Source organism: Cherax quadricarinatus, chromosome 27 (assembly GCF_038502225.1).
Source record: "Cherax quadricarinatus isolate ZL_2023a chromosome 27, ASM3850222v1, whole genome shotgun sequence".
Taxonomy (NCBI): domain Eukaryota; kingdom Metazoa; phylum Arthropoda; class Malacostraca; order Decapoda; family Parastacidae; genus Cherax; species Cherax quadricarinatus.
In genome coordinates this window covers 16,303,125-16,330,718 of record NC_091318.1, presented here as the reverse complement: position 1 = coordinate 16,330,718, position 27,594 = coordinate 16,303,125, and the positions used below count along the sequence as shown (strand labels likewise).

The 27,594-nt window shown below is 40.3% G+C and overlaps 1 protein-coding gene across 5 annotated transcripts in view; it reads left to right on the top strand.

Annotated features, from left to right (window-relative positions):
• Positions 1-27,594, top strand: part of LOC138853274 (pumilio homolog 2-like) — a 439,987-nt gene that overhangs the window by 164,447 nt on the left and 247,946 nt on the right. For 4 of the 5 annotated variants that reach the window (XM_070089036.1, XM_070089035.1, XM_070089037.1 and 1 more), the window contains exon 4: positions 6,224-6,307. The exons of the other annotated variant lie outside the window; for it this stretch is intronic. In XM_070089036.1, coding sequence (XP_069945137.1) covers positions 6,224-6,307 — 84 coding nt within the window. The remainder of the gene's footprint in view (positions 1-6,223; positions 6,308-27,594) is intronic. 5 annotated transcript variants of the gene reach the window in all.

Here is a 27,594-nt window from a genome sequence, read left to right as displayed (position 1 = left end):
ATCTGGTTGATGTGTTCTTCCGGAGACGTGTTCGGTGATATACTCACGCCAAGATCTTTCTCCTTGAACGAGGTTTGCAGGCGTTGGCCACCTAGCCTATACTCTGTCTGCGGTCTTCTTTGCCCCTCTCCGATCCTCATGACTTTGCATTTGGCGGGGTTGAATTCGAGAAGCCAGTTGCTGGACTACGTGTCCAGCCTGCCCAGGTCTCTTTGAAGGCCTGCCTGATCCTCATCTGATTTAATTCTCCTCATTAACTTCACAACATCTGCAAACAGATACACCCCTGAGCCTATCCCTTTCATCGTGTCATTCACATATACTAAAAATAGCACTGGTCCTAGGACCGACCCCTGTGGGACCCCGCTCGTCACAGGTGCCCACTGTGATACCTCATCACGTACCATGACTCGTTGTTGCCTCCCTGTCAGGTATTCTCTGATCCATTGAAGTGCCCTTCCCGTTATACGCGCCTGACCCTCTAGTTTCTGCACTAGTCTCTTGTGAGGAACTGTGTCGAAGGCCTTGCAGTCCAAGAAGATGAAATCAACCCACCTCTTTCGTCTCTTACTTCTGTTACTTTATCATAAAACTCCAGAAGGTTTGTGACACAGGATTTGCCTTCCATGAAACCATGTTGGTTGTCATTTATACTTTTGTTCCATTCCAGGTGCTGCACCACTCTCCTCCTGATAATCTCCTCCATGACTTTGCATACTATACACGTCAGTGACACTGGTCTGTAGTTTAGCGCCTCTTTTCTGTCTCCTTTTCTAAAAATGGGAGCTACATTTGCCGTTTTCCATACCTCAGGTAGTTGCCCAGTTTCAAGGGATGTGTTGAAGATTGTGGTTAATGGGATATATAGCATTTCTGCTCCCTCTCTAAGGACCCACGGGGAGATGTCGTGTTCCATTGCCTTTGAGGTATCAAGGTCACTTAGCAGCTTCTTCACCTCCTCCTCAGTCGTGTATATGTCATCCAGCACTTGTTGGTGTATTCCCTGTTGGTATCCCCCTTTGTCGTGTGTGTACTCGCTTGCTTGTTTTCAATTATTTGTAGTTTCTATCTTTGTTTGGAGTATTGAAAATTACGATAAAGTGAAATGCAGTAGCTTGCATTTCATTTTACTCCCCAACACTTTTTTATAATGGAAGTAATACGTTTTGTTTTTAAGAGGAAACACACCTACCATTACTCAGTCAATCTTGCTTCTTTGGGAATAAACAGCAATAAATAGCACTGTAATAAAGGGTTTCAAATAAAGTTATTGGGCTTACAAGTTACCACAATTTTGTAGGGAGAATCACAAGACCATCAAGTTGAAATAAAACCGGACCAAGTTTCGGTCAGTCCCAGACCATTATTAAATGAGCTTGTCATATTTTCCAGCCACAGTATTCTGATTTTTGTTTCGTGTGAACATTTTGTAGGATGTATCAGAAGAATTAGGAAGAAGTTAAGAGCTAAGCGATTAGGATTAGATGAATTATTTGCATTTATATTTTTTCTGGATTGGGGAAGAAATGAAAAGCAGCGGCACTTTCAGTGTCAACCCAACTAACTGAAATGTCATGACGCTACCAACTGTATCTTGGCTTGTGCAATATTCTGTAATTACTTCCTTTACACATCTCATTCCGGGCAGTCCGTCATATTATGTGTACTGCCAGTCTTAGTTACAAGATGTTTAAAATAGTTCATAACTATTAATGGTAATGATTATACAGTCCGTATAAATTATCATGTTGGAGTGTTCATTCTTCTTCATACATTTAATCTCTTCAGTGGGTGCCTTGATGCTTGTGAAGGGCTCTTGATTCAGGGAAATGTATCTTCCTTTCCTCCTTGGAGCTGTATGACCCCTGTGGATTAAGTGCTTCCCCAGACTGTCCACGAATATAATAACGGTACACGTAACACTAGCTGGTTGTCTGGTAGTTGCTAGCACTTGTTGCCTGTCGTATATGAAGGTCACCTGAGTATGTCCTGGCTATCATCATCTTGACTGATCTGTTCAAGAAACTAGACTAATTCCAGTATTTGCATATAATAGCGAATTTTTGAGAGTGGACGGTTAGGTTGGTGATGGAAAAGTAGAAGTAGCAAATATGAAGCTAAATGCAGGTAGACCATATAATAGAGAGTAAGGAACAAGTAAGACTTTAGAACAATTAATGTTAGATGAGCTGTCATTTGGAAAACACAAGGCAGTGACCAGGAACAATGACAGTGAATTATGAGAACGTTGAAAATAAGATAGGGCTTTACAGATTACTTGTGCTCTCGCGTCCTGAATGATGTTCTCTTCTCACAGCATCTTTCAGGGAGGGAAAGTTTTTTTTTTTTTAAGCCATCATACTGATAAGGGAAGGACAGGGATGAAGGGAGGAGAGGGATTGGGGTAGGCCGAAATAATGGAAAGAAGTTGTGGGTAAAGAATAGGAGGGAAAGCGATAGATGATTGGAGAGCTGAAACATGTACAAAGGCCATCACTAAAATATCCAGATTATTGGGAATTCCTCAGAGCACTTGGACTTTTCTCTCTCTCTCTCTCTCTCTCTCTCTCTCTCTCTCTCTCTCTCTCTCTCTCTCTCTCTCTCTCTCTCTCTCTCTCTCTCTCTCTCTCTCTCTCTCTCTCTCTCTCTCTCTCTCTCTCTCTCTCTCTCTCTCTCTCTCTCTCTCTCTCTCTCTCTCTCTTTACACAGGGTTTGACAAGGATCCCTAGCTTCATTGACTCTCTCTCTTGGGAATAAAAAGAGAGACCGACACCGACCGACCGACCTGATAGTATATTCATGGAGGATACTGAACGACCTAGTCCCTAACCTTGCACTCTTCTATAACAACTTAATGAAACAAAAGATGTGGAAGAAAGTGTGGAATAAACTCGGTCAAAAGCAGAAGGAAAAAGGGCGATGGATACAGTTAGAGAACACTGCTTCAATATCTTTGGTTCAAGACGCTTAACCACATTACCAACACTTACCAGAAATATTACCAGAACGAAAATAAAAGTTTTCAAGAAGTTGGACAGCTTCTTTCTAAAAATGCTAGATCAACGGTATTGATCGTATTGTGATGGTTGTGTACACCTGTGGGCAGCCAGCATAAACAGTCAGGTTGACCAAGCGATCATCAGGGAAGTATGGCCTCAAGCCGGGCTGCTGGGGTACTTGTAGCATACCTGAAGGGTGTTTTCGAAGGTCAGTGCCCCCGTCCCAGACCAAGCTTTCCGGTGGATCAAGGCCTGATCAACCAGGCTGTTAATACTGGCCGCATGCAATCCAAAATACGGATCACAGTTGGGCTGGCTTGGAACCGATTTGAGGAACTTGTCCAGTTACCCCTTGAAAGCAGCCAAAGATTTGTTGGTAATTCCTCTTATGCATGAAGGGAGGCCGTTAAAAGTCGAGGACCTCTGACACTCGTAGAATTCTTAGTGTACTTATCACACCCATGCTTTTTATCACAGGCAGTCTGCACTATCTGCCAAGTCTCTTTGTTGTCGTACGGAGTGACTTAAGTGTGCATTTTTGGAACCAGTCCCTCCAGGATTTTTCAGATGTAAATTATGAAGTACTTTTCTCGTCTACGTTTCAAATACAGTTGCAGAGACTTCAGATGTTCCCAGTAGTTTAGATGTTTGATTGAATGTATACTCGCAATGAAGGTTCTCTATGTCTTCCAGCTTAGCAGTCTTGCCTGCCTTGAAAGGGGCTCATAGTATAGAGCACTTTTCTAGCAGGGACGGAACAAGTGACCTGAGTATCATCATTGGCTCAGCATCTTGTCTTGAAAGTTCTAGTTATGTAGCTAATTATTTTCCTTGCGGTAGCATTAGCAACATTATTGTGATCCTAGAATGTAAGATCTAACATCATAATTCCCAAGTTTCACGTGTGAAACATTCCCCCTTTTGATTTGAGTTTAAAAAATTGACACCGTTTCAGTCTGTTTCCTTCATTCTTCCATAATAGAGCAAATGGAACTTGTCCTCACTGATCATCGTATTGTTGTATGAGGCCCACTGGAAGACTTGTTATATATCCGCCTGAAAATTCGCTGTATCTTCGACGGACGCCTCTCTCATATTCTGGTGTTATCAGCAAAGGATGTTACGGAGCAGTGATTTATGTCCTTATATTTGGCAGATACAAGAATGAGAAACAGAAGTGGGGCGAGTACCGTACTATGAGGAACACAGCTTTTCACTTTATTAAGAAGTTAAATATCTATATGCCCATTTTTCCAGTTATTCATTTTGCACGCATTTTGTGCGTAATCACACCGTGATCTCACTTGTCAAAGGCTCTGCAAAATCAGCATTTAGTATGTCTTCCAGTGCATCCAAGACTATGTTGTAATGGTGTAGCAGTTGTGAAAGGCAGGTGCGACCTGCTCTAAATCCATGCTGCAATGGATTCTACAGTTGTTGCAGTTCCTTGTGATTATCAGTCTTGTTTCTTAGGACTCGTTCCGAGATTTTGATGATTTATGAAGTTAGAGCTATTGGGTCTATAATTTTTCGCTTTCGGTTTACTGCCAGTTTTCGGAAATGGGTAGAAAACCGTTCGAAACCGGTCACAGGTAAATCACTCAGGTTTCCATGCTGTAAATTGTGAATGTCTCCTCTGATGGACTTAAAGCCTTCATTGCTGATGTATCTTACTTTAAAGCGGGGCGTAGATTGATGATGGACTTTGTGGGTGCCAATTTTCCCACTTTTGTTTTAAGCTGTGCATATGTGATAGCTACGGCAGGCATGCTCTTGCCAATTTATTAAGTCGTCTTTTTTTTTTTTTTTTTTTTGTACAGGCTTCTGGATAATTTGGAATGTGATTATGAATAGAAAACAAACAAAAATAATGAAACTTATTTTTTTTAAGATATTTTGATGTTTGAGAAATTTATAATAGTTCCCTCATCACAAAATAACAGCGTATATTTACGCGTTTTAATAAATATCTCCAATTTTTTTTTTACCATTGCTTTATGAATTTTAACTATTCGTGAAAGTTTTGTACGATATTTGTTGCGTTTTAATGTGTTATGCCACACATTATGGACTAACACACTGTATTATGTATCTTGGTGCTCTCTTGATGTTCTGAGTGTGTTACTGATAAAATATTTCGAGTGACAAACAGGATTTGGTTCTAGTTCCCGACTCTTAAGGATGTAGCTGATGCTTGAATTCTTGAGTGTGTTGGATTAAATCTCCTTTGATTTAGAAAGACAAGCGAGCAAACACTAGCACGTATACATAATACTGGAAACTACAAAATTTCGAAAACATTTAGCATACATGATGCTCAACCAGGCAAAACACTACCTATCTAACAATACAGGAGTCATATAATCCCGTTGTCTACTTGTCCTTAACCCAATATGGCATTCTTCAGGTCACCATGTGTCACTCACACCTCACTCTTCGCCAGTATATATTGTCTTTTTAACCTCTGTATGTTAGAAGTGATCAAGGTCCCAGGACTGAAACGTTTTCTAATAAATACGTATTAGTGTTTACTCACGTGTCTTTCAAAACCAGATAATATTTTTTCCAAAGGTTTATACCATACTGCGTAAATCTTATTTACCTGTTAAAAGTGTTAATCTCCAGCTCGTGGATTTCTTGGGAGGGTTGAACTATACCTCCGATGTCTCAGGAAAGTTAAGCTGCAGCCTCTTTGCCTACCGAGGGCTTGAAGGTTAAAGTAGAATAACTCGTGCAAGGGTAGAGAGGGCTGGGTCTACAGGACATAGAATATCTTTCTTGGATGACTCAACGATGGAAACACATCCTGCGTATGGTTGATTGTCTTCCATATCAATGCAGGTTGGAGCAATAAAGTTTAATGCGTTGCATAATATAGTTATTAAAGTAAAGAGGTCCTTTTATTAATGAATAATATGCAGGCATGTAGCAATGCACGTGTGCTACCTGAATATAGCCACCATGGCAATGAATTTATGTTGATTTTATTTAGACTAAAACACCACAATACCGTGGCTGGAACAATTCACCAGAAACCTGCACTTAGGAGAGAAACCTGACGATGTTTCGGTCTGTCCTGGACCAAGTTATGACTGGACAATGGTCGAGGACGGACCGAAGCCTCGTCATAATGTTCATTTCACAAATGCAGTTTTATTGGTAAATTTATTTTTTACTTTGTTTATATTGTACATAAGATAATTAACAAGGCATTTTTGTTACAGGTAAGTAGAGAGAAGTGGGTGAATGGCAGCGTGGTGTATAATGAACAGGAGAATGGTGGACTACCGAGTACTGCAGTGAGAAACGTAAGTAGTGGCTGGCCCCCTCACTGCCTTTTTTTTCCATATTGTACTCTACATGTTAGTGTAACACATCCTTGTCTCTCCCTCACACACCTCACTGTGTAATGTGTACCCTTATTGGATGTTTCTAAGTAGAATTAGTCTCATGTTTGTAAGGATCTTCCTCTCTTTGTTTCTTAATATTGCTCTGAAGTAGGATTGTTTTATGTCATGAGAATTGAATATATATCTGTATGTTACGTAGTATGTATGGTTTTAAATAGGATTGGTACTTGGTAAGAGATATATACTGTCTTAGCATAATGTTACCCAAGTGTTATTAGTTTTGCATGTCATCGGAAAATTGCCTGCTTCAGTGTCAAGTTCATCAGTGTATTGGGACATCTTTTAGCATTGGTCTTGTTGTGGCCTGCAAAGCTATATTTAAAATGTAATTCTATCTCATTTCGAAATCTATACCAGAATTTTGGATTTATTCTGGTCTTAATAATTTTTGTGTGGACTATATTTAAAACGAATTCCTTGTTGCAAAAACTGTTGTTTAAACAATTATCTTATTTGAATGTGAGTAGTGGGAGGCTAATTAAATATCTTTAGGCTACCTACCTATCGTCTCTCTGTTAGGTTAGATAAGATTTGTCAGGAAATCTGACGCGGGTTTTAGTCATATGATGACCCACAGCTGAAGCTTTTGGTCATCTGACCGAGGCCTTCCGCTGACTTACCGGTTCACCCCTTTAAAAATTAGTTAAAATTATATCTTTGTGTGTCTGTTGATAGTTCCTGGGTTCGGGGTCTTAGCGGCTTGGTTTCAGACCAGTCCTCTTGGTTGATGGTCTGGTTTATTACCCTAGTTACGTTCATTGTCCCAAAAATGGGTCCTCCACAATGCCTGCAAATTCATTAACTAATTAATAACGAGCGCAGCAAAAACCTATCCAAACATCGTCTTATACGAACACGAAAATCCCATAGTAATTAAACTCCCAGTATTTCTTAATAGTTTATTTTATAAAATTTCTTTTATTCCTAGTTACGGAAGCCTGAGACCGACCCGCGGGGATTACGACCCCTGAACCATTAGTAGATAACAACAATCATAAAAGACATCCCTACAGTTGGCAAAGGGCTTTCATGACTGCCTTCCCAGGCTTTAATCAGTCTAGAAATACCAAATATATACCGAGAACTGAGTGGTGTTGTACATGTGTATTTCATGTTGAAATTCACAAATTTTATGAGAATACATTATTTTGAAGAAAAATTGTCTCGAATATCGTAATGTAATCGTATATTTATGGTAAATTTATAACACAGTGCGTCGTATATATATACACTCATTTATCACACTACAACTTATGAAAATATCAACAGCAGCTAGTAATTCACCTTATTATTTTTGGGGAAGTAATATCTCGTTCAGGCGCTAGAGGGCCTGGCAGCCTTGTTTTAACAATTTTTATCCACTCTACATAGTATATGACAACCTCACACACTGTTAAAACCTGACACACTGTTATGATCTCACACATTGTTATACCCTCGCACTGCTATGATCTCACAGTTATAACCTCGTACACTGTTATAACCTCAGACTCATATAACCTCACACACTATTGTAACCTCGTATTAGCAAGACAGGTAATATAACTGTGGACTAGTAACAGTAAACACAGCTTAATATTCTTTCAAATTACGTCCGGAGGCATGATAATGAATATAAAAGAAAACTTAATAAAGAATTCATTCAGCAGAAATAGATCTAAGCATTTCATGGTCGGTTTTAATTATTGAGCAAATTTTATTATGAATACAACGTTTGATGTGTGAATTACCTCTGCATAACAGTTTGTAATAAATATGAATGATAATTTATGGAATTATGTAGAGGAAGAATAGTCTTATCTTTGGAAGACATACAGTTATGACATTTATGATAGGAAACGTTTCACTACGAGTGGCTTCTTCAGTCTTATCTACATAGTGATAAATATATTTGCCGGTTACTGTTACCCAAATACCAATTATATAACTTTCGTATAATTGGAAAATGGTGAGGACCAGGATTGCTGCTTTCATTTCAAAATTTTTATTTTGAATATAAACTATTTTGAAAAAAAATCGAAAATAAAATCATCTTAATTGCAAAATGTAATTGTAATGAACTTGTATATCATAGTTAACACAGTAGCACAGATATTAAAAAAAATAAGCTGAATTGGTCTGTAATATAAAAACAAATATGATAATGGTAAATGAATACCGACAGTTTATATGATAAAATATCAAAGTACAGTTTAAGAAATTTGAATATGACAATATTTCTGCTGTAAAACTGGGTTTTTCAAGTCATTGATTTGAAAAATTTTGTTATACTGGCGAAATATTGTCATTATTAAAGTTTCCTAAACTACACTTCGTATTTTTTTTATCACAGTTTTCGAAATATATACGTCATCAGACTAAAGATTGACAACTGGTTTTGTCACGAACGTGACAGAAACTCAATATTTCTGACATAACCCTGCCTGACTTTAGATAGACCATGACAGCATGCCCATGCACTCTATATGAGGCCCGTATTCACTAAACTCTTTGTTCGAGTAAATTAAAAACTCATAATCACAAACCTTCATTATCCTATAGACAGTCTCAGACGCAAGTATCGCATAGTTAGTCTCAGATATTCCCTTATTCCACAAAGGTGTCAGTAAAATAATCAGACAACCATAAGCTAGTAACACTGATCTCACACATCAAGATCACAAAGAGAATTAAGAAGCAACATTGCTAAACACATGGAAGCACAACATGTAAACATAATGAGAGCATGTGTTTAAAGCAGGTTGCTCCAGCCTCTCGCGACGTGGTTGTGGTCTCCTTGAAAGACAAGCTTTCGAAATGTGGACGTTTTAATATCGGTAGATTTTGCTAAGGTCTTCGAAAAGTGTGATCATAATGTCCACACTATGTACAGAAGGAATGACTAGAAATAACATACTATGTACTCGCCTCAATTCTCTCATTATATATATATATATATATATATATATATGTAGGTAGTAGGTTGGTAGACAGCAACCAACCACAGAGGGAAGTACTACCGTCCTGCCAGATGACTGTGAAACAGAAACCTGTAACTGTTTTGCATGATGGTAGGATTGCTGGTTTCTTTTTTCCTGTCTCATAAACACGCTAGATAACAGGGATATCTTGCTACTCCTACTTACACTTTGGTCACACTTCACAGACACGCACATGCATATATATATATACATACATCTAGGTTTTTCCCCTTTTTCTAAATAGTTCTTGTTCTTCTTTATTTCTTCTATTGTCCATGGGGAAGTGGAAAAGAATCTTTCCTCCGTAAGCCATGCGTGTCGTATGAGGCGACTAAAATGCCGGGAGCAATGGGCTAGTAACCCCTTCTCCTGTAGACATTTACTAAAAAAGAGAAGAAGAAAAACTATAAAACTGGGATGCTTGAATGTGCGTGGATGAAGTGCGGATGACAAGAAACAGATGATTGCTGATGTTATGAATGAAAAGAAGTTGGATGTCCTGGCCCTAAGCGAAACAAAGCTGAAGGGGGTAGGGGAGTTTCGGTGGGGGGAAATAAATGGGATTAAATCTGGAGTATCTGAGAGAGAGCAAAGGAAGGGGTAGCAGTAATGTTGAACGATCAGTTATGGAAGGAGAAAAGAGAATATGAATGTGTAAATTCAAGAATTATGTGGATTAAAGTAAAGGTTGGATGTGAAAAGTGGGTCATAATAAGCGTGTATGCACCTGGAGAAGAGAGGAATGTAGAGGAGAGAGAGAGATTTTGGGAGATGTTAAGTGAATGTATAGGAGCCTTTGAACCAAGTGAGAGAGTAATTGTGGTAGGGGATCTGAATGCTGAAGTAGGAGAAACTTTTAGAGAGGGTGTGGTAGGTAAGTTTGGGGTGCCAGGTGTAAATGATAATGGGAGCCCTTTGATTGAACTTTGTATAGAAAGGGGTTTAGTTATAGGTAATACATATTTTAAGAAAAAGAGGATAAATAAGTATACAAGATATGATGTAGGGCGAAATGACAGTAGTTTGTTGGATTATGTATTGGTAGATAAAAGATTGTTGAGTAGACTTCAGGATGTACATGTTTATAGAGGGGCCACAGATATATCAGATCACTTTCTAGTTGTAGCTACACTGAGAGTAAAAGGTAGATGGGGTACAAGGAGAATAGAAGCATCAGGGAAGAGAGAGGTGAAGGTTTATAAACTAAAAGAGGAGGCAGTTAGGGTAAGATATAAACAGCTATTGGAGGATAGATGGGCTAATGAGAGCATAGGCAATGGGGTCGAAAAGGTATGGGGTAGGTTTGAAAATGTAGTGTTAGAGTGTTCAGCAGAAGTTTGTGGTTACAGGAAAGTGGGTGTGGGAGGGAAGAGGAGCGATTGGTGGAATGATGTAAAGAGAGCAGTAAGGGAGAAAAAGTTAGCATATGAGAAGTTTTTTACAAAGTAGAAGTGATGCAAGGAGGGAAGAGTATATGGAGAAAAAGAGAGAGGTTAAGAGAGTGGTGAAGCAATGTAAAAAGAGAGCAAATGAGAGAGTGGGTGAGATGTTATCAACAAATTTTGTTGAAAATAAGAAAAAGTTTTGGAGTGAGATTAACAAGTTAAGGAAGCCTAGAGAACAAATGGATTTGTCAGTTAAAAATAGGAGAGGAGCGTTATTAAATGGAGAGTTAGAGGTATTGGGAAGTTGGAGGGAATATTTTGAGGAATTGTTAAATGTTGATGAAGATAGGGAAGCTGTGATTTCGTGTATAGGGCAAGGAGGAATAACATCTTGTAGGAGTGAGGAAGAGCCAGTTGTGAGTGTGGGGGAAGTTCGTGTGGCAGTAAGTAAAATGAAAGGGGGTAAGGCAGCCGGGATTGATGGGATAAAGATAGAAATGTTAAAAGCAGGTGGGGATATAGTTTTGGAGTGGTTGGTGCAATTATTTAATAAATGTATGGAAGAGGGTAAGGTACCTAGGGATTGGCAGAGAGCATGCATAGTTCCTTTGTATAAAGGCAAAGGGGACAAAAGAGAGTGCAAAAATTATAGGGGGATAAGTCTGTTGAGTATACCTGGTAAAGTGTATGGTAGAGTTATTATTGAAAGAATTAAGAGTAAGACGGAGAATAGGATAGCAGATGAACAAGGAGGCTTTAGGAAAGGTAGGGGGTGTGTGGACCAGGTGTTTACAGTGAAACATATAAGTGAACAGTATTTAGATAAGGCTAAAGAGGTCTTTGTGGCATTTATGAATTTGGAAAAGGCATATGACAGGGTGGATAGGGGGGCAATGTGGCAGATGTTGCAGGTGTATGGTGTAGAAGGTAGGTTACTGAAAGCAGTGAAGAGTTTTTACGAGGATAGTGAGGCTCAAGTTAGAGTATGTAGGAAAGAGGGAAATTATTTCCCAGTAAAAGTAGGCCTTAGACAAGGATGTGTGATGTCACCATGGTTGTTTAATATATTTATAGATGGGGTTGTAAGAGAAGTAAATGCGAGGGTCTTGGCAAAAGGCGTGGAGTTAAAAGATAAAGAATCACACATAAAGTGGGAGTTGTCACAGTTGCTCTTTGCTGATGACACTGTGCTCTTGGGAGATTCTGAAGAGAAGTTGCAGAGATTGGTGGATGAATTTTGGTAGGGTGTGCAAAAGAAGAAAATTAAAAGTGAATACAGGAAAGAGTAAGGTTATGAGGATAACAAAAAGATTAGGTGATGAAAGATTGGATATCAGATTGGAGGGAGAGAGTATGGAGGAGGTGAATGTATTCAGATATTTGGGAGTGGACGTGTCAGCGGATGGGTCTATGAAAGATGAGGTGAATCATAGAATTGATGAGGGGAAAAGGGTGAGTGGTGCACTTAGGAGTATGTGGAGACAAAGAACTTTGTCCTTGGAGGCAAAGAGGGGAATGTATGAGAGTATAGTTTTACCAATGCTCTTATATGGGTGTGAAGCATGGGTGATGAATGTTGCAGCGAGGAGAAGGCTGGAGGCAGTGGAGATGTCATGTCTGAGGGCAATGTGTGGTGTAAATATAATGCAGAGAATTCGTAGTTTGGAAGTTAGGAGGAGGTGCGGGATTACCAAAACTGTTGTCCAGAGGGCTGAGGAAGGGTTGTTGAGGTGGTTCGGACATGTAGAGAGAATGGAGCGAAACAGAGTGACTTCAAGAGTGTATCAGTCTGTAGTGGAAGGAAGGCGGGGTAGGGGTCGGCCTAGGAAAGGTTGGAGGGAGGGGGTAAAGGAGGTTTTGTGTGCGAGGGGCTTGGACTTCCAGCAGGCATGCGTGAGCGTGTTTGATAGGAGTGAATGGAGACAAATGTTTTTTAATACTTGACGTGCTGTTGGAGTGTGAGCAAAGTAACATTTATGAAGGGGTTCAGGGAAACCGGCAGGCCGGACTTGAGTCCTGGAGATGGGAAGTACAGTGCCTGCACTCTGAAGGAGGGGTGTTAATGTTGCAGTTTAAAAACTGTAGTGTAAAGCACCCTTCTGGCAAGACAGTGATGGAGTGAATGATGGTGAAAGTTTTTCTTTTTCGGTCCACCCTGCCTTGGTGGGAATCGGCCAGTGTGATAATAAAAATAATAAATATATATATATATATATATATATATATATATATATATATATATATATATATATATATATATATATATAATCTTGTGCCAAATAGGTAAAACTGGTCAATTATCAAGAACTCATGTAAAATTAAGTCCTTTCTAAAATTTTCTCTACGTTTAAAGATTTATTTTTTCATTTATGTTAATGTAAAAAAATAATTTTGTACCAAAAGAACCTTGGAAAACTTACCTAACCTTATTATAACAACTGCCGTTTAATTTAGCCTAATCCAGCTAAATATATTTTAGATAAGTTTACAATAATTTAATAATAAGTAAACACAGTTAAATATATATTTTTTTCGTTCCACAACAGGATTCGAACCTGGCAAAAAGTACTGTGTACTTTGATACAGAGGGCGCAGGTTCGAATAATGCTGTGGACTGAATATTTGTAAATTTCACCCGTTTGTGAATTGTTGAGTGTGTCTTTGTTTACACACACTAAATAAGGTAGAGCATATCAAAAAACATATGATGCCACTTTGGAGATGTGTTGGATGTAAATGGGAAAGCAAGGCAATAAGATAATAAGCCACATATAGATTACTGGAGTTCATCGTATTCAGATCAATAAACGAAGTCCCAAGGTTACATCATCATCAGATTATGCAGCTCATTTCTGGTCTCCGCATTACAGAATGGCTATAAGTAAACGGAAGACAGAGAGAGAAGGATGTCAAAATTTATCCCCTGTATACTTTTACCTTTGATATACCTTTGATGAGTTCCGATAATTTTTCAACTTCCGGAGCCCGTCCTGCCCGGCCTAGTCTGGTGCTTGCCTGCTTAACTAGGCTGTTGCCACTGACCCACATATCCATCACAGCCCGGTTGATCTGACACCTGGTGAAGATACTTGTCCAATTTCCTCTTGAAGACTTCTGCACTTGTCCCAGTAGTGTTTCTGATATCTTCTGGAAAGATATTGAATAGTCTTGGACTACGAACATTGTTAGTATTCCCTTATTGTGCCCATTGCGCCCCTCCTTTTTACTGAGTTTATTTTGCACTTCCTCATATCTCTCACTGTATCAGATTTTTTTTTTTTTTTTTTTTTTTTTTTTTTTAAGAAAATCCATTGAGAGTCATGAAAGGCATAAACTGGGGGGAGGGACTAAATTGAGATGCACAACGGAAAATAGTTATAAATATTGATATAAATGAGTTGATACAATTATAAAAGACAAAAGTTGAAACTGTGTTTTCAAGTTGATTAAATTATGATTTAGAAAAGGCCTCGGAGAGCAAAGATTGGGCAGTGAATTTGAATATGAATGGAATAAATTGCTAAGTAGCGTCATTGAAAGGAATTGTTTATGCAGTTTTAAAAATGGTTTTGATGCGTGTGTGAGTATGAGTGGGCGAGTCATTGTTTTATTACCTTAACTTCCTTGGGAGATCTCACCTTCAGTGTCTTTCAGTTTCCTGCAATTCTGCTACTAATGCTTTTTTATTTTTAAATTAGTTATGCAAAATTAGGATGAATTAAGTAAAATTACATAACACTATAAAAATGTATATCTGACCTCGTATAAAAAAGTGTGCGAGGCGTCATTGATGGCATTGGCCGAGATAAACCATTTCAGTCTCCATGATTGTCACCTGTTTTGCGATAATCAGTTGGAGTTATGACTGGTTTAGCATGAGTCAGTAGGCCTACTGCAGTGCTTTTTCGTATGTTCATGTGTTCCTGTATGAGGTTTGGAATTAAGAAGTGAATGGGTGAGAAGTTGTTTAATAACTAAACTGGTAATATAGACGTATCGCATCAGTATATTTATTTGTCGGATCCCTTTACATCCCTTATTATATCTGAACACTAGAGGTTGTTTTCGGTTTCGCATTTTCCCCATTATGCAAGAAATTACCTCAAATTTGTGCGTATTATGGATTATAAAGTGAGTTTTCTAACATATTAGATGATTGCGTTTCTTTTGTAGTATATCAAAAAGTCAGGGAGGGTGTTGGTATGGTGATAAATGAAATGGAAGTTATTAAGTCCAGAAGACTGGTTGAAATATTGGTGGTACAAGGGGTTACAGGGCTTGGCATGAGTAGGTTTGTGAGAGCGACGCAAATGTGGTGAGTGGAGCAAACACTGGTGGGTTTAAAGAAGCTTTTGCTTGGGGCAACGCCCTTAAAGTGGGATATACTCTCCTGTTCCCACACTAGTACACCAGTAACCTCGTATATTAGATCTCCATCATATCGACACTAAGTGTACGAGTCTCCACCATACCCACGCCCGGTGTTGCAATGTCCACCATGCCCACATTTTTCTGTTTACCTGTTGATAGTTCCTGAGATCATCGCCCCTACAGCCCTGTTTCAAACCAGGTCTCCTGGTTAGTCAAACTTGTTGCTTGCAGCATGCCCGACGAAGGCACCACAGCTCGACTCATCAGGGATGGTTTGGCGCATTATGTTAATGGAACCATTGTTAATTATCTTTATATATAAACGGAGGTTTTGAAAAGTGTTGAGTACTTTGTTAATCTCTTATTGAACTTAATGCAGCTCAGCATTTCATTGAAGGTATTTTGCAGATCAACCACACCTCACGATCTTGTAAGGGTTTTTGCACCTTGCGGAATTTGAATTAGTCCCTCCGGTATTTTACAGATATAAATTATGATACATCTTGTGTGCGTTCCAGGGGGTAGTGGTGCCAGTTGTGGGGGTTATAGTGGCAGTGTTTGTGGCATTGATGACGTCAGTTGTGGTCTTGGTATTGGTGGAGCGTGATGGTGATTGTGGTGATGAAACTTCCTCATCTTTCCTACAGTTATGCACCTGGTATACGTTCCTAACTCCTTTCTGTTCCCACACACACACACACACACACACCTTACTGATCTAATTTGTCAAGGGAAATTAGATCAGTGCCTGTATGTTACAAGTGCCAGATCATCAGTTTCTGTGTATGTTTGAGAACTGCTGGCAGCAATAGCCTGGTTTATCAGGCAGTCAACAAGAAATTCTGATAGGCTCGACAGTGAGGGTACACACTTACAAACTAACATAAGTATGTTTGACACAACGTGTTCACCACACAAACACCGCAACACACAAGCACAACTTACCACACCTCATTATGCACTAGTTGTTTATAAGTAGTATTTTGTTCTCTGGAGAATTGTGTAAATTTCCTGTGGCACGGGTCTTAAATGACAGCCCGCTGAGTTGAGCTTTTGGTCACTTGACAGAGGTCTTCCGCTTGTAGGTCTTAAACTGACTCACATGGGTTTAGCGCTCTTTAATACAATAGTGGGTCTGTATGACTCATTGTTACCCTGGAAATGACTCATGAAATCATAATAACACGATTGCAAACAACCCGTGGTACGGATGGGGGTTGGAACTCATGGCAAGTGAATTGTAAACTCCAGTTCACAGTGTAAACCACTGGGCCAGCTGGCTACAATAAGATTCATCCAGCTAGGTATGTTTATACACCATAGGGAGGTTAACATGGGCTCCTGGTACATGTTAACCTCCCTACGCTATATAAATATACTTGGATGAATCTTACAGCCATCTGGCCCAGTGGCTTAGGCAACTCACTTGCAATGAGTTCTAGCCCCATCCGTACCGTGATTTGTTTGCCATGTAAATATCGCCCCCAGCCACCATCCAGCACTTATGATTCTTTAAAATACAATTATCATCATGAGGTGAGGGATACCAGGCACTGGGTCATCTTAAGGACCAGGCGGTTCAGTTCCAGCGATGAGCGCTTCATTAATAACCTGGAGACTTATCGCTCTTTTAAATAGTACAGAAGCTTCCGTTATTGTTAAAATTTATTGTGACATGTAGCTTGTAATTTATTGGTTAACACTTATAGCCAGTGGCTTGTAGCTGTGATTCATGACTTGTAGCCTGTGAATTATAGCCTGTGGTTTGTAGCCTGTGATTTATGACTTGCAGCTTGTGACTTGTAGCCTGTGACGTGTAGCCTGTGACTTGTAGCCTATGACTTACAATCTGTGACTTATAACTTTTGACTTGTAATCTGTGACTTTTAACCTGTGACTTGTAGCCTGTGACTTATAGCCTGTGACTTGTGGCCTGTGACTTGTAACCTGTGACTTGTAACCTGTGACTTATAGCCTGTGACGTGTAGCCTGTGACGTGTAGCCTGTGACTTGTAGCCTGTGACATTATATTAGGACCGTAAAACAGAGCAGTTCTAGTATCTGGCGCTGTGGCAAGTTAGAAAACTTATTATCTGGAGGACTTCCTGACCAGGCGAACTAACAGGCAAGTCTTGGAAACCCTACTTTACAACGTGCAAGAGGTGGCGCAGTAGGACGTGGACGAGGTGGTGCGCGAAGTGGTGCACGCAGTGGATGGCAGGAGTGTGTGGGAGTGAGGGGTAAGGAAGCCAGGGCTCATTTCTCGGCCTTGCCAAACTGACTTGACACGCTCACATCACAACTTCGGCCACACTTGAGTCCACCTCCATCCTTTTACCTCTTCAGGTCCCTTCTAAACTCTCCTCTCGCGCAAGCACCACGAGCAAACGCTTGCACGCATACACACACGCGCACAAACACACACGCGCACAAACACACACGCGCACAAACACACACACACACACACACACACACACACACACACACACACACACACACACACACACACACACACACACACACACACACGCACACGCACGCAAATACAACAGGCCTAGTGTCTAATCGACATGTGCCTAGGACAAAATGGTAACTAACTCACACACTAGAGCAAAGGTCCAGCACAGGTAATCTAGTCATCACCTCAGCCGCACCTTCATAGTGCCGGATCTTATGACAAAGACTTGTGTCAACTAATTTTCCCTCACTAATAAACTAACAACAACATTCTGTACCGGTTGTATCCCCCTCCCGAGCGTCTTTATTTGGAAGGCTTATAAATCTAAATTAGGTATATGTATTTCTGTCATGTGTTCTTAGCTTGTTGACAGTTGTATACTAAAGCGTGCTGTAAGTTAAGCCTTTATTAACTTCCTCTCCTAATATTTTTCTATCTGTCATATTTGGGTATCTTGCAGAAATATTATTTTATTTCACAGTTAAGTTTTGTACCAAGAACTGAGAATCAATGCTCAGTTGCATGAAGTCTAGAGTATTTGTTGTTGGTGGGTCTTGAGAGGTGTAGCCACAGGCGCAAGCTTTATAACATTAATTGTGTATTTTAAAGTGGTATAAAATACTGACAGGTTATTAGGTAAGACACATATGCAACAGTTAGTTTGAGGTGGTCAGTCCCTCAGCCTGGAGAAGAGTATTTTTCCATTGTTTCATACTGTGAGTGAGGGACTGACCACTTCAAAACTACATCTTTAAGGGTAATGGTCTGATTACATCGTCTTCTTATCTCTTCTGCTTCTATCAACTTTTCAGTACTCGACAGAAGCAGCCTACTATGTAGGCGAAACGTTTCAAAATAAAGATACCTAACTGTTACATATGTGTCCTACCTAACAACATTAATTGTGATTTCTCGACTACACGTGTGGGTGGCAGGGATGACTGGCGCAGTATTAGATTACACTACAACACTTTTGAAGTGTAGGTGTGTAGAAAAGTTGCTTAACGAGTATACGTGCTGGTGAATACTGTGGTAGTGTGCATATGTTGGCAACCTTGTTAGCTTTATGAAGTACGAGTTACATCCACGTGTGGGCAACCACACTATATACCTACACCACTACACCAACACTGATGCATGATAACTCACACCTACACCACTACAACACATATTTATTATTAAATATTCGCCGGTATTCTCCCGGCCCGGGCCTTTTCCAAGTGGTGGCCCGGCCTTGGCTCCCTCTTGAGAGAGTGTTTGAGACCTAAGTCTCCCATGGGAGGAGGCACAAGTACCTCCTCATCTTTGGGACCAACTGTCCCCAGGCCTAGCCACAAGCTAGGCCTCTCTGGTCTGCCATCCCCGCCCCAAGGGGACTAATGGGAATGACAGTCTTATGAGCTAAAGGCTCGGGCTCAGGCACCTACCCTACCCTAGAAGGGTTAGGCATGGTGTCGATCACTACAACACTGATGCAAGATAACATATATCTACACCACTACAAAACTGATGCATGATAACTTACACCTACACCACTACATCAACACTGCAAGATAACATACATCTACACCACTACAACACTGCAAGATAACATACATCTACACTACACCAACACTGATGCAAGATAACATACACCCGCACCACCACTACATCTCTGGTACAAGATAACTTACACCTACACCATCATTACATCACTGGTGCAAGATAACTTACACCCGCACCACCACTACATCTCTGGTACAAGATAACTTACACCTACACCATCATTACATCACTGGTGCAAGATAACTTGCACTCACACCACCACTACATCATTGATACAAGATAACTTACACTCACACCACTACATCACTGTTACAAGTTAACTTACAACCACTACATCACTGTTGCAAGATAACTTACACTTACACCACCACTACATCACTGGTACAAGATAACTTACACCTACACCACCACTACATCACTGGTACAAGATAACATACACCCACACCACCACTACATCACTGGTACAAGATAACTTACACCCACACCACCACTACATCACTGGTACAAGATAACTTACACTTACACCACCACTACATCACTGGTACAAGATAACTTACACTTACACCACCACTACATCACTGGTACAAGATAACTTACACCCACACCACCACTACATCACTGGTACAAGTTAACTTACAACCACTACATCACTGTTGCAAGATGACTTACACTTACACCACCACTACATCACTGGTACAAGATAACTTGCACCTACACCACCACTACATCACTGATACAAGATAACATACACCCACACCACCACTACATCATTGAAACAAGATAACTTACACTCACACTACTACATCACTGGTACAAAATAACTTACACCCACACCACCACTGCATCACTGCAAGATAACTTACACCTACACCACCACCATATTTGACACTACACTCCCTCTCATGTATTTCACATTACACTCACTTTCATGTATTTGACATTACACTCCCTCTCATGTGTTTGATAGTACACACACACACACTCACACCCTTACAACTTCGTCCCACTGTCATACTACTGTTTACTCTCACACCTTGCAAGTTACTCACATTCTCACACCTCGCCTCCACATATCTACTGCCTTTCTTTCAACTCTCACACCCCTTCTACTCTAAAACCTCTCCTACTCCCAACATCTTTACACAACCTACCTATTCATACCCACAACTCTACTACTTGTACCCACAACTCATACTCATAACCACGACTCTCCTCATATAAACCCTTCTGTTCATACCTGCAACCCTCCTACTCATGCCCACTCCCCTCGTACTCATTCCCACGCCCCTCCTGTTCACACCCACTTTTGAAACACCCCCAGATCCCACACTTATCTGACTCACTTCCACTCTCCTCTATGTCATTCTGATACATGAAAATCATTCACATACTTCTGCAACGTGCACTCGCACTCAGTCCATTGATAGTTACTTAAGTAAGTATAATAAATAGTCAAACTCAGGGCTACCATAGTTACCAAACACAGTGCCAGTATCCATTATTATTCAACCTTCATCCAGCAGATGTATTATTGCAGTAACGATTAAAAAAAAAGTTTTCAAGACGAAACTGGGTCATTGCCTTCAACAGCTGCCGTATCAACCAGATTGTAATGGCTGTGTGGGTTTCCATGCCCCTAACAACAACAGCCTGGTTGATTAGGTAGTCCACATACAAGACAGATTTCAGGTAGGCCGGGTTGCGGGGGTAGGAACCGATGGCAGCCATGTTCCATGAAATAAGTCTTCCCTCTGAATAGAACGGACTTTCTTTTTGCACGCATTACGTTTTGCTGATTTCCGCGCCATTTAAAAAATAAAATTTTTTTTTATTGCAGGTTAGGTTAGTCTATATTTGTGCAGTTAAATATTAATAAAGAAATAGCTTGAACTGGCGGTCTGCGTCTGGCAGTGCAGGTTATATTGTATTTCTTTGAGCGTTAGTATTACCATGCTTCATTTTTACAAATAATAATTATAATAATAATAATCTTTATTTCTACAAGTACATGAGGAAGGTATACAGGCCTAGCTGACATCAATGAAATACTACTGTATAGAAAACCCCCTTGTTATGCAGGAGGAAAATGAGGTAATCAGTCCCTCAACCTTGATATTGATGGACTGACCACATCGACTCAAGGTTGAGGGACTGATTACCTCATTCTCCTGTTCTTCACGTTTCTCCATTGTATGGACTGATGAAGCCACTGTGTGGCGAAATGTTTCCTCAATAAAGATACCCAAGAGTTGCATATGTGTCTAATTTATCAAGCAATAACCTTAAACCAAGACAGCAATGCCTAAGCGTACGTAATAAGGCTAACAGATTACTGGGATTTATATCAAGAAGTGTAAGCAACAGAAGTTCAGCTGTTATATTACAGCTTTATACATCATTAGTAAGGCCTCACCTAGATTATGCAGCTCAGTTCTGGTCTCCATATTACAGAATGGACATAAATTCGTTAGAAAACATTCAGCGCAGAATGGCTAAATTAATACATAGCATTAGAAATCTTCCTTATGAAGAAAGATTGAAGACCCTTAATTGCATTCACTTGTAAGACGAAGAGTGAGGGGAGACATGATCGAAGTGTATAAGTGGAAGATGGGTATCAATAAAGGGGATATAAATAAGGTCTTGAGGTTATCTCTCCAAGAGAGAACCCGCAATAATGGATTCAAATTAGACAAGTTCAGATTTAGAAAGGATATAGGAAAGTATTGGTTTGGAAATAGGGTAGTTGATGAGTGAAACAGTCTACCTAGTTGGGTTATTGAGGCTAAAACCTTGGGTAGTTTCAAATTAAGGTGAGTGGGACTTGCATATGAGTGGATAGAGTTATCAGAGCTTATTTCTTGGGTGGCATTGAAAATTGGGCTGGGCAAATGTTTTGCGATGAAAGGTTTAAAAAACCGACAAGTTGAAGATTGAGACACTTATGCAACGTATGGGAGTCTTTATTCAGGAAACGTTTCACCACACAGTGGCTTCATCAGCCCAATACAAAGCAGAACGGTATAAGGAGAGGAGTATGAGGTAATCAGCCCCTCAGCCTGGAGTCGATGTGTTCAGTCCATCAGTCTTGTAGAATGTAAAGCCATAGACGTGGCTTATTTACTGTAGTCAGGTGAGGCGAAGCAGGAGGAGGTGGGGTCATAGTGGTACCATCCACTATTCGAAGCAGGTCTTCGTCTAAAGGTTGGACAAGTTTTGAAGAATTTTTTTGTATCAAGATCCCATGATGATGCAGTGTCTGACAGTTGTGATGAATGGTTTAAAAAAAAACGACAAGTTGAAGATTGAGACACTTATGCAACATACGGGAATCTTTATTCAGGAAACGTTTCACCACACTGCATCATCATGGGATCTTGTTTATATTTTTTCCACCACTGCCATGTGAGTGATATCGCTTAAAAATACAGCCTGATTCCCAAATATTTATGTAAGGGTGCGTTGTTCCAGTCTTACACATTTACGAAGTAATCTGCTACTTCAGTCTGGTAATTTAGTGTAACAAACATTGTGCACTTGTTCTTCATCTGATGGTATTCGAATTCATTGTTCAAATATTTACATTTAAATACAAAATGTGAAGTAAAATGTTTGCTTATTATATCGAACATTAAACTATGATTTCATCATTAGTAAAATTTAAAGTAATTGAAGAAAATATAAAGTAATTGTAATTTGATATTTTCTTATCAGATGATGGTAATTGTTATATATCTACCCTGTGAAGTATTCCATGGTGGCATTTTTAGTTGCTTCAGCAAAGGCCATTTAAACTGCATTTATATTTCAAAGCTTCAATGATTTTTGCCATAATGTAAAAGAGATATGCATGGTCGTCTTGTTTTGAAGTAAAGTTGATGTTGCTTGTATAGCCCTTGCTTCCCCCCCCCCCCAAAAAAAAAAAATAAGTTTACGTCTTAGTACCCTCTCAAAAAATTTATAATGTTTAATATTGATACTACTGGTCTAATAATTTACCGCTGCTTTGCTGCCGTTACTATGAAATGGAGCAATGTCTGCACTTTTTAGGACCTCTAGGATTTCTCCTGGAAATTGGTATTTCTCCAAAGTAAACAGAATGCCAAAAAGTCGCAGTTTTCTCTTGTGCATATTCTCTACATATGTAATTATTTTTTCTTCTTCCTGGAACTTTTCAAATATTATTCATCTCTGTCTCATATCTGGGATACACCTTTTTTGGTGTATATATTTTGGTAGAATTATTTGATAATCTAAATGTGCGAGGAGAAACAGGTGCATTTAAATTAATCTTCCATTACTTTTAATAGCTTCGAGTTGTCATAAATTTTAGTACCAGTTCCTACAGTGTATTCGGTGATCTTGATATTTAGTAAAGTTACTCTTCTGTCAGCGAATGATTAAATATTTACCTTAAAGATTTTTATCCAAAGAAAAATTTCACTTCCAGCTGTGTAGATGATAGGATGTGGCTGTCTCTCAGAGTGGTGCAACACTAGAATGAGATTCAGGAAGACCTAGTAAGCGCTTTATCCCATAAAAAAAGAAAAATAATTGAAGAACTGAGCCTGTTCTTCCCTTCTTTGGATCGAACCTGATTGCATCCTATTATGGATATTATGGAGGCGCTATATGACTGCTACGAGCTTAGCGCTTCCAATTGTTTATAATATTAATAATAATAATAATAATAAGTACAGTGCCTGCACTCTGAAGGAGGGGTGTTAATGTTGCAGTTTAAAAACTGTAGTGTAAAGCACCCTTCTGGCAAGACAGTGATGGAGTGAATGATGGTGAAAGTTTTTCTTTTTCGGGCCACCCTGCCTTGGTGGGAATCGGCCAGTGTGATAATAAAAAAAATAATAATAATGTACGATAAATTAAACATGGAATACGGAAAATCTAAAGCATAATTCGGATCCGTAACTTTGAATAATAAATCAAATTTGTCTCAAGCACCTTGTTATCAAAAGAGTCAGGTAAGTGTGGAAAATACAGATCAGGTGTACAAGAGCATGTTGAGACAGGTGTTCATCAGCAAGTGTGTAGATTACCACACGTGTGCGCCTGTAAGTAAACTGTAAATCGGGCGATAATCTTGTTAAAGCAAGCTTTAAGTTCTGTAATAAAACGGTACCAGTGAATCTTAGACAAATCATTACGAGTGGATGAGAAGAAAGGAAGAGTATGCACGTGCAGGTGAGTGAGCGTGCAGGGAACCGGAGATGTAGTGGTGGTGTAGAGGCCGACGCCACACTAGCTGCGCTATTGATGTTCCATTCCCGCCTCACCTTTGCCATTTCGGGAAGCACTCAGCCCATGGCCAGTACACTGCATCGTTGCTCTTATAGCGTCTAAATTTGTTCTTGGATACAATGTGATCCTTTGATTTATTTAATGGGTGGATACCTAGCACGGGTATACCAGCAGTTGCTTAGTAACTGTTAAGGTCATCATGGCTAAAACCAGCATCGGGCGACATTTTCCCATATTTAAAATATATCTGGTAAGCTGAGAAAAGATTGTAGCTTCCAGGTTGCTTGATTGTGCTCACCTCTTCATGGGTCGCCAGCGTTGGTGGGCGGGACCACAACACTCCCCTCAGCCGTAGCATGACACTAAGGACGACGACCCACCCATGTCGCTTGTCTCTCATGTTCATGACTGCAATAACCCCTTCCCCCTCTAGACACCACTCTCAGCTACTATATATACCTATCTACTCTCTCAGCTACTACCTACACCTGCCCACCCTCCAGGCATCACTTTTTCAGCTACTACCTACACCTACCCACCCTCCAGACATCACACTCTCAGCTACTACCTACACCTACCCACCCTCCAGACATCACACTCTCAGCTACTACCTACACCTACCCATCCTCCAGATACTACTATCTCCGCTGCTACCTACAGTAGCGTGCAGATTGAGACAAGAGTAAATTTTGTGATTATCTCATATGTTTTAGTCTCCAGTTTAATTAATGTAGTTTGGGTTCTTTTCTTTTCAGAAGAGTTTGCTACCGACTTCTGGCAACGATCTAGCTGTGGTGTTACCCTGCGACTCTCCTCAGTGCTACAACAGCTGTTGTTCTGTAAGGCTATTCCTGCAAGTGGTGTTCCATGAGTGAATGTGGTTTCACCAAATTCTCCCCTTCAGTTAATGATTACTGCTGAAATTCATGATGGATGTTCAACCTATGAAGAGTATAAGTATTGTAGCTCTTACAGATCGCCGAAAATTTCAGCCTAGCAAAGTCAAATGTTAGTCAGATTCTGAAGAGAGCTGACAACACTGGTGATTGTGGAGCGCTACCTGGAGGTTACCTGGAGGTTATTCCGGGGATCAACGCCCCCGCGGCCCGGTCCATGACCAGGCCTCCCGATGGATCAGGGCCTGATCAACTAGGCTGTTACTGCTGGCCGCTCGCAGTCCAACGTACGAGCCACAGCCCGGTTGATCCGGCACTGACTTTAGGTATCTGTCCAGCTCTCTCTTGAAGGCAGCCAGGGGTTTATTGGCAATTCCCCTAATGCTTGATGGGAGGCTGTTGAACAGTTTTGGGCCCCGGACACTTATGGTGTTTTCTCTTAGTGTACCAGTGGCGCCCCTACTTTTTATTGGGGGCATTTTGCATCGCCTGCCCAGTCTTTTACTTTCGTAGGGAGTGATTTCTGTGTGCAGATTTGGGACCATTCCTTCCAAGATTTTCCAAGTGTAGATTATGATATATCTCTCCCTCCTGCGTTCCAACGAGTACAAGTCAAGTGCTTCCAAGCGTTCCCAGTAGTTAAGGTGCTTGAGGAAGATGTGGAAGTAAATGCAAGGCAACACCTCGCGATGATAAGGTTATCATAAATAGTGTAAAGGATCCCAAGAAAATCAGCAAAGATATACAGAGAGATTTGGCTTCAGTTGACGTAAATGTTGATTCTTCAACTGTTCGACGAAGGCTCCTTGAAGTTGGCAGAACTGCCAGAAAGTCGGTAAAGAAACAATTATTTATTGCTGTTATGAAGAAAAAACGGCAGCGGTGGGCACTTGAATATAAGGGATGGACGACAGATAAATGGAGAAAAGTTACATTTTCAGATAAGGCGCTTTTTGAAATACATGGGTACAGATCAGTAGTAGTAGTGAGATGGAGCAAATACGAACCTCTTCCGATTGAACACATTCAATAAGTGCCAAACCACCCACCAAAGATGTTTTGAGTTAGTTTTACTGCTTAAGGTCCTGGGCGGCTTGTCATTGATGACGGAACGATGAACAGTGACAAATACAAGGCAATCCTGGCAACTCATTTGCTTCTCATTGTGGATAGAGACTACTGATGGAGAAGGGATTTTTTTCAGTAGGATGCCATACTTCCAGAAGAATATGACATTCTAAGCGTTCTAAATTGGCTTGGAAACTCTCTGTACCTCAGCCCAATTGAAATCTGTGGGCAATAACTAAGTGCAGGATCGCGAAACAGGACTGTTCAATTGTGGAGAAGCTAATTGCTGCTGTTATTAGGACCAGGTACTCCGACGAAGAACTTGTCAAAATGTGTTCAACATTCGTTGATTCTATGCCAAAGCATGTAGCAGTACTTATAAAAGCATAGGGTAGTCATATCTCTTATTAAATCAACTATCTGTCATATCATTGTTGTGTATTTTTCAAATAAACATTAATTTTACAAATATCTTCTTTCATCACTGTCCTAATTAATTTGCACACTACTATACACCTCCCCACCCTCCAGAGACCACTCTCTCGGGTACTACCTACACCTACCCACCCTCCAAACACCACTCTCAGATCCTACCTACACCTACCCACCCTCCAAACACCACTCTCAGATCCTACCTACACCTACTCACCCTCCAGACACCACTCTCAGCTACTTCCTACACCTGCCTATGCAGATTTTGCAAAGACGTTTGACAAATGTGGTCATGAGGTGATGGCATAAAAAATGAGGAGGCCTGGTCACAGACCGGGCCGCGGGGGCGTTGACCCCCGGAACTCTCTCCAGGTAAACTCCAGGTAAATAGGCATAACGGGGAAGGTAGGCAGATGGATTTTCAAGTTTCTGACAAATAGCACACAAAGAGTAGTAGTAAACTGAGCAAAATCCAGCATTAGCGATGTGAAAAGCTCAGTACCCCAAGGCACTGTTCTGGCGCCTCTTCTGTTTCTTATTCTCTTAGCAAGCATAGATAAAAACACCCGTCACAATTTTGTATCATCATTGGCAGATGACACCAAAGTAAGCATGAAAATCACCTCAGTAGAAGACTGAAAAAGTGCAGGGAGATATAAATAGGGTTTTCCAGTGGGCAGTGGAGAATAACATGACGTTCAGTGATGATAGCGTCCAGCTGTTTAGATAAGGAAAGAATGAAGAACTGAAAAGGGACACTGTATACAAAACTCAGGATCATCAAATACAACAAAAGGAACACTTGAAAGACATG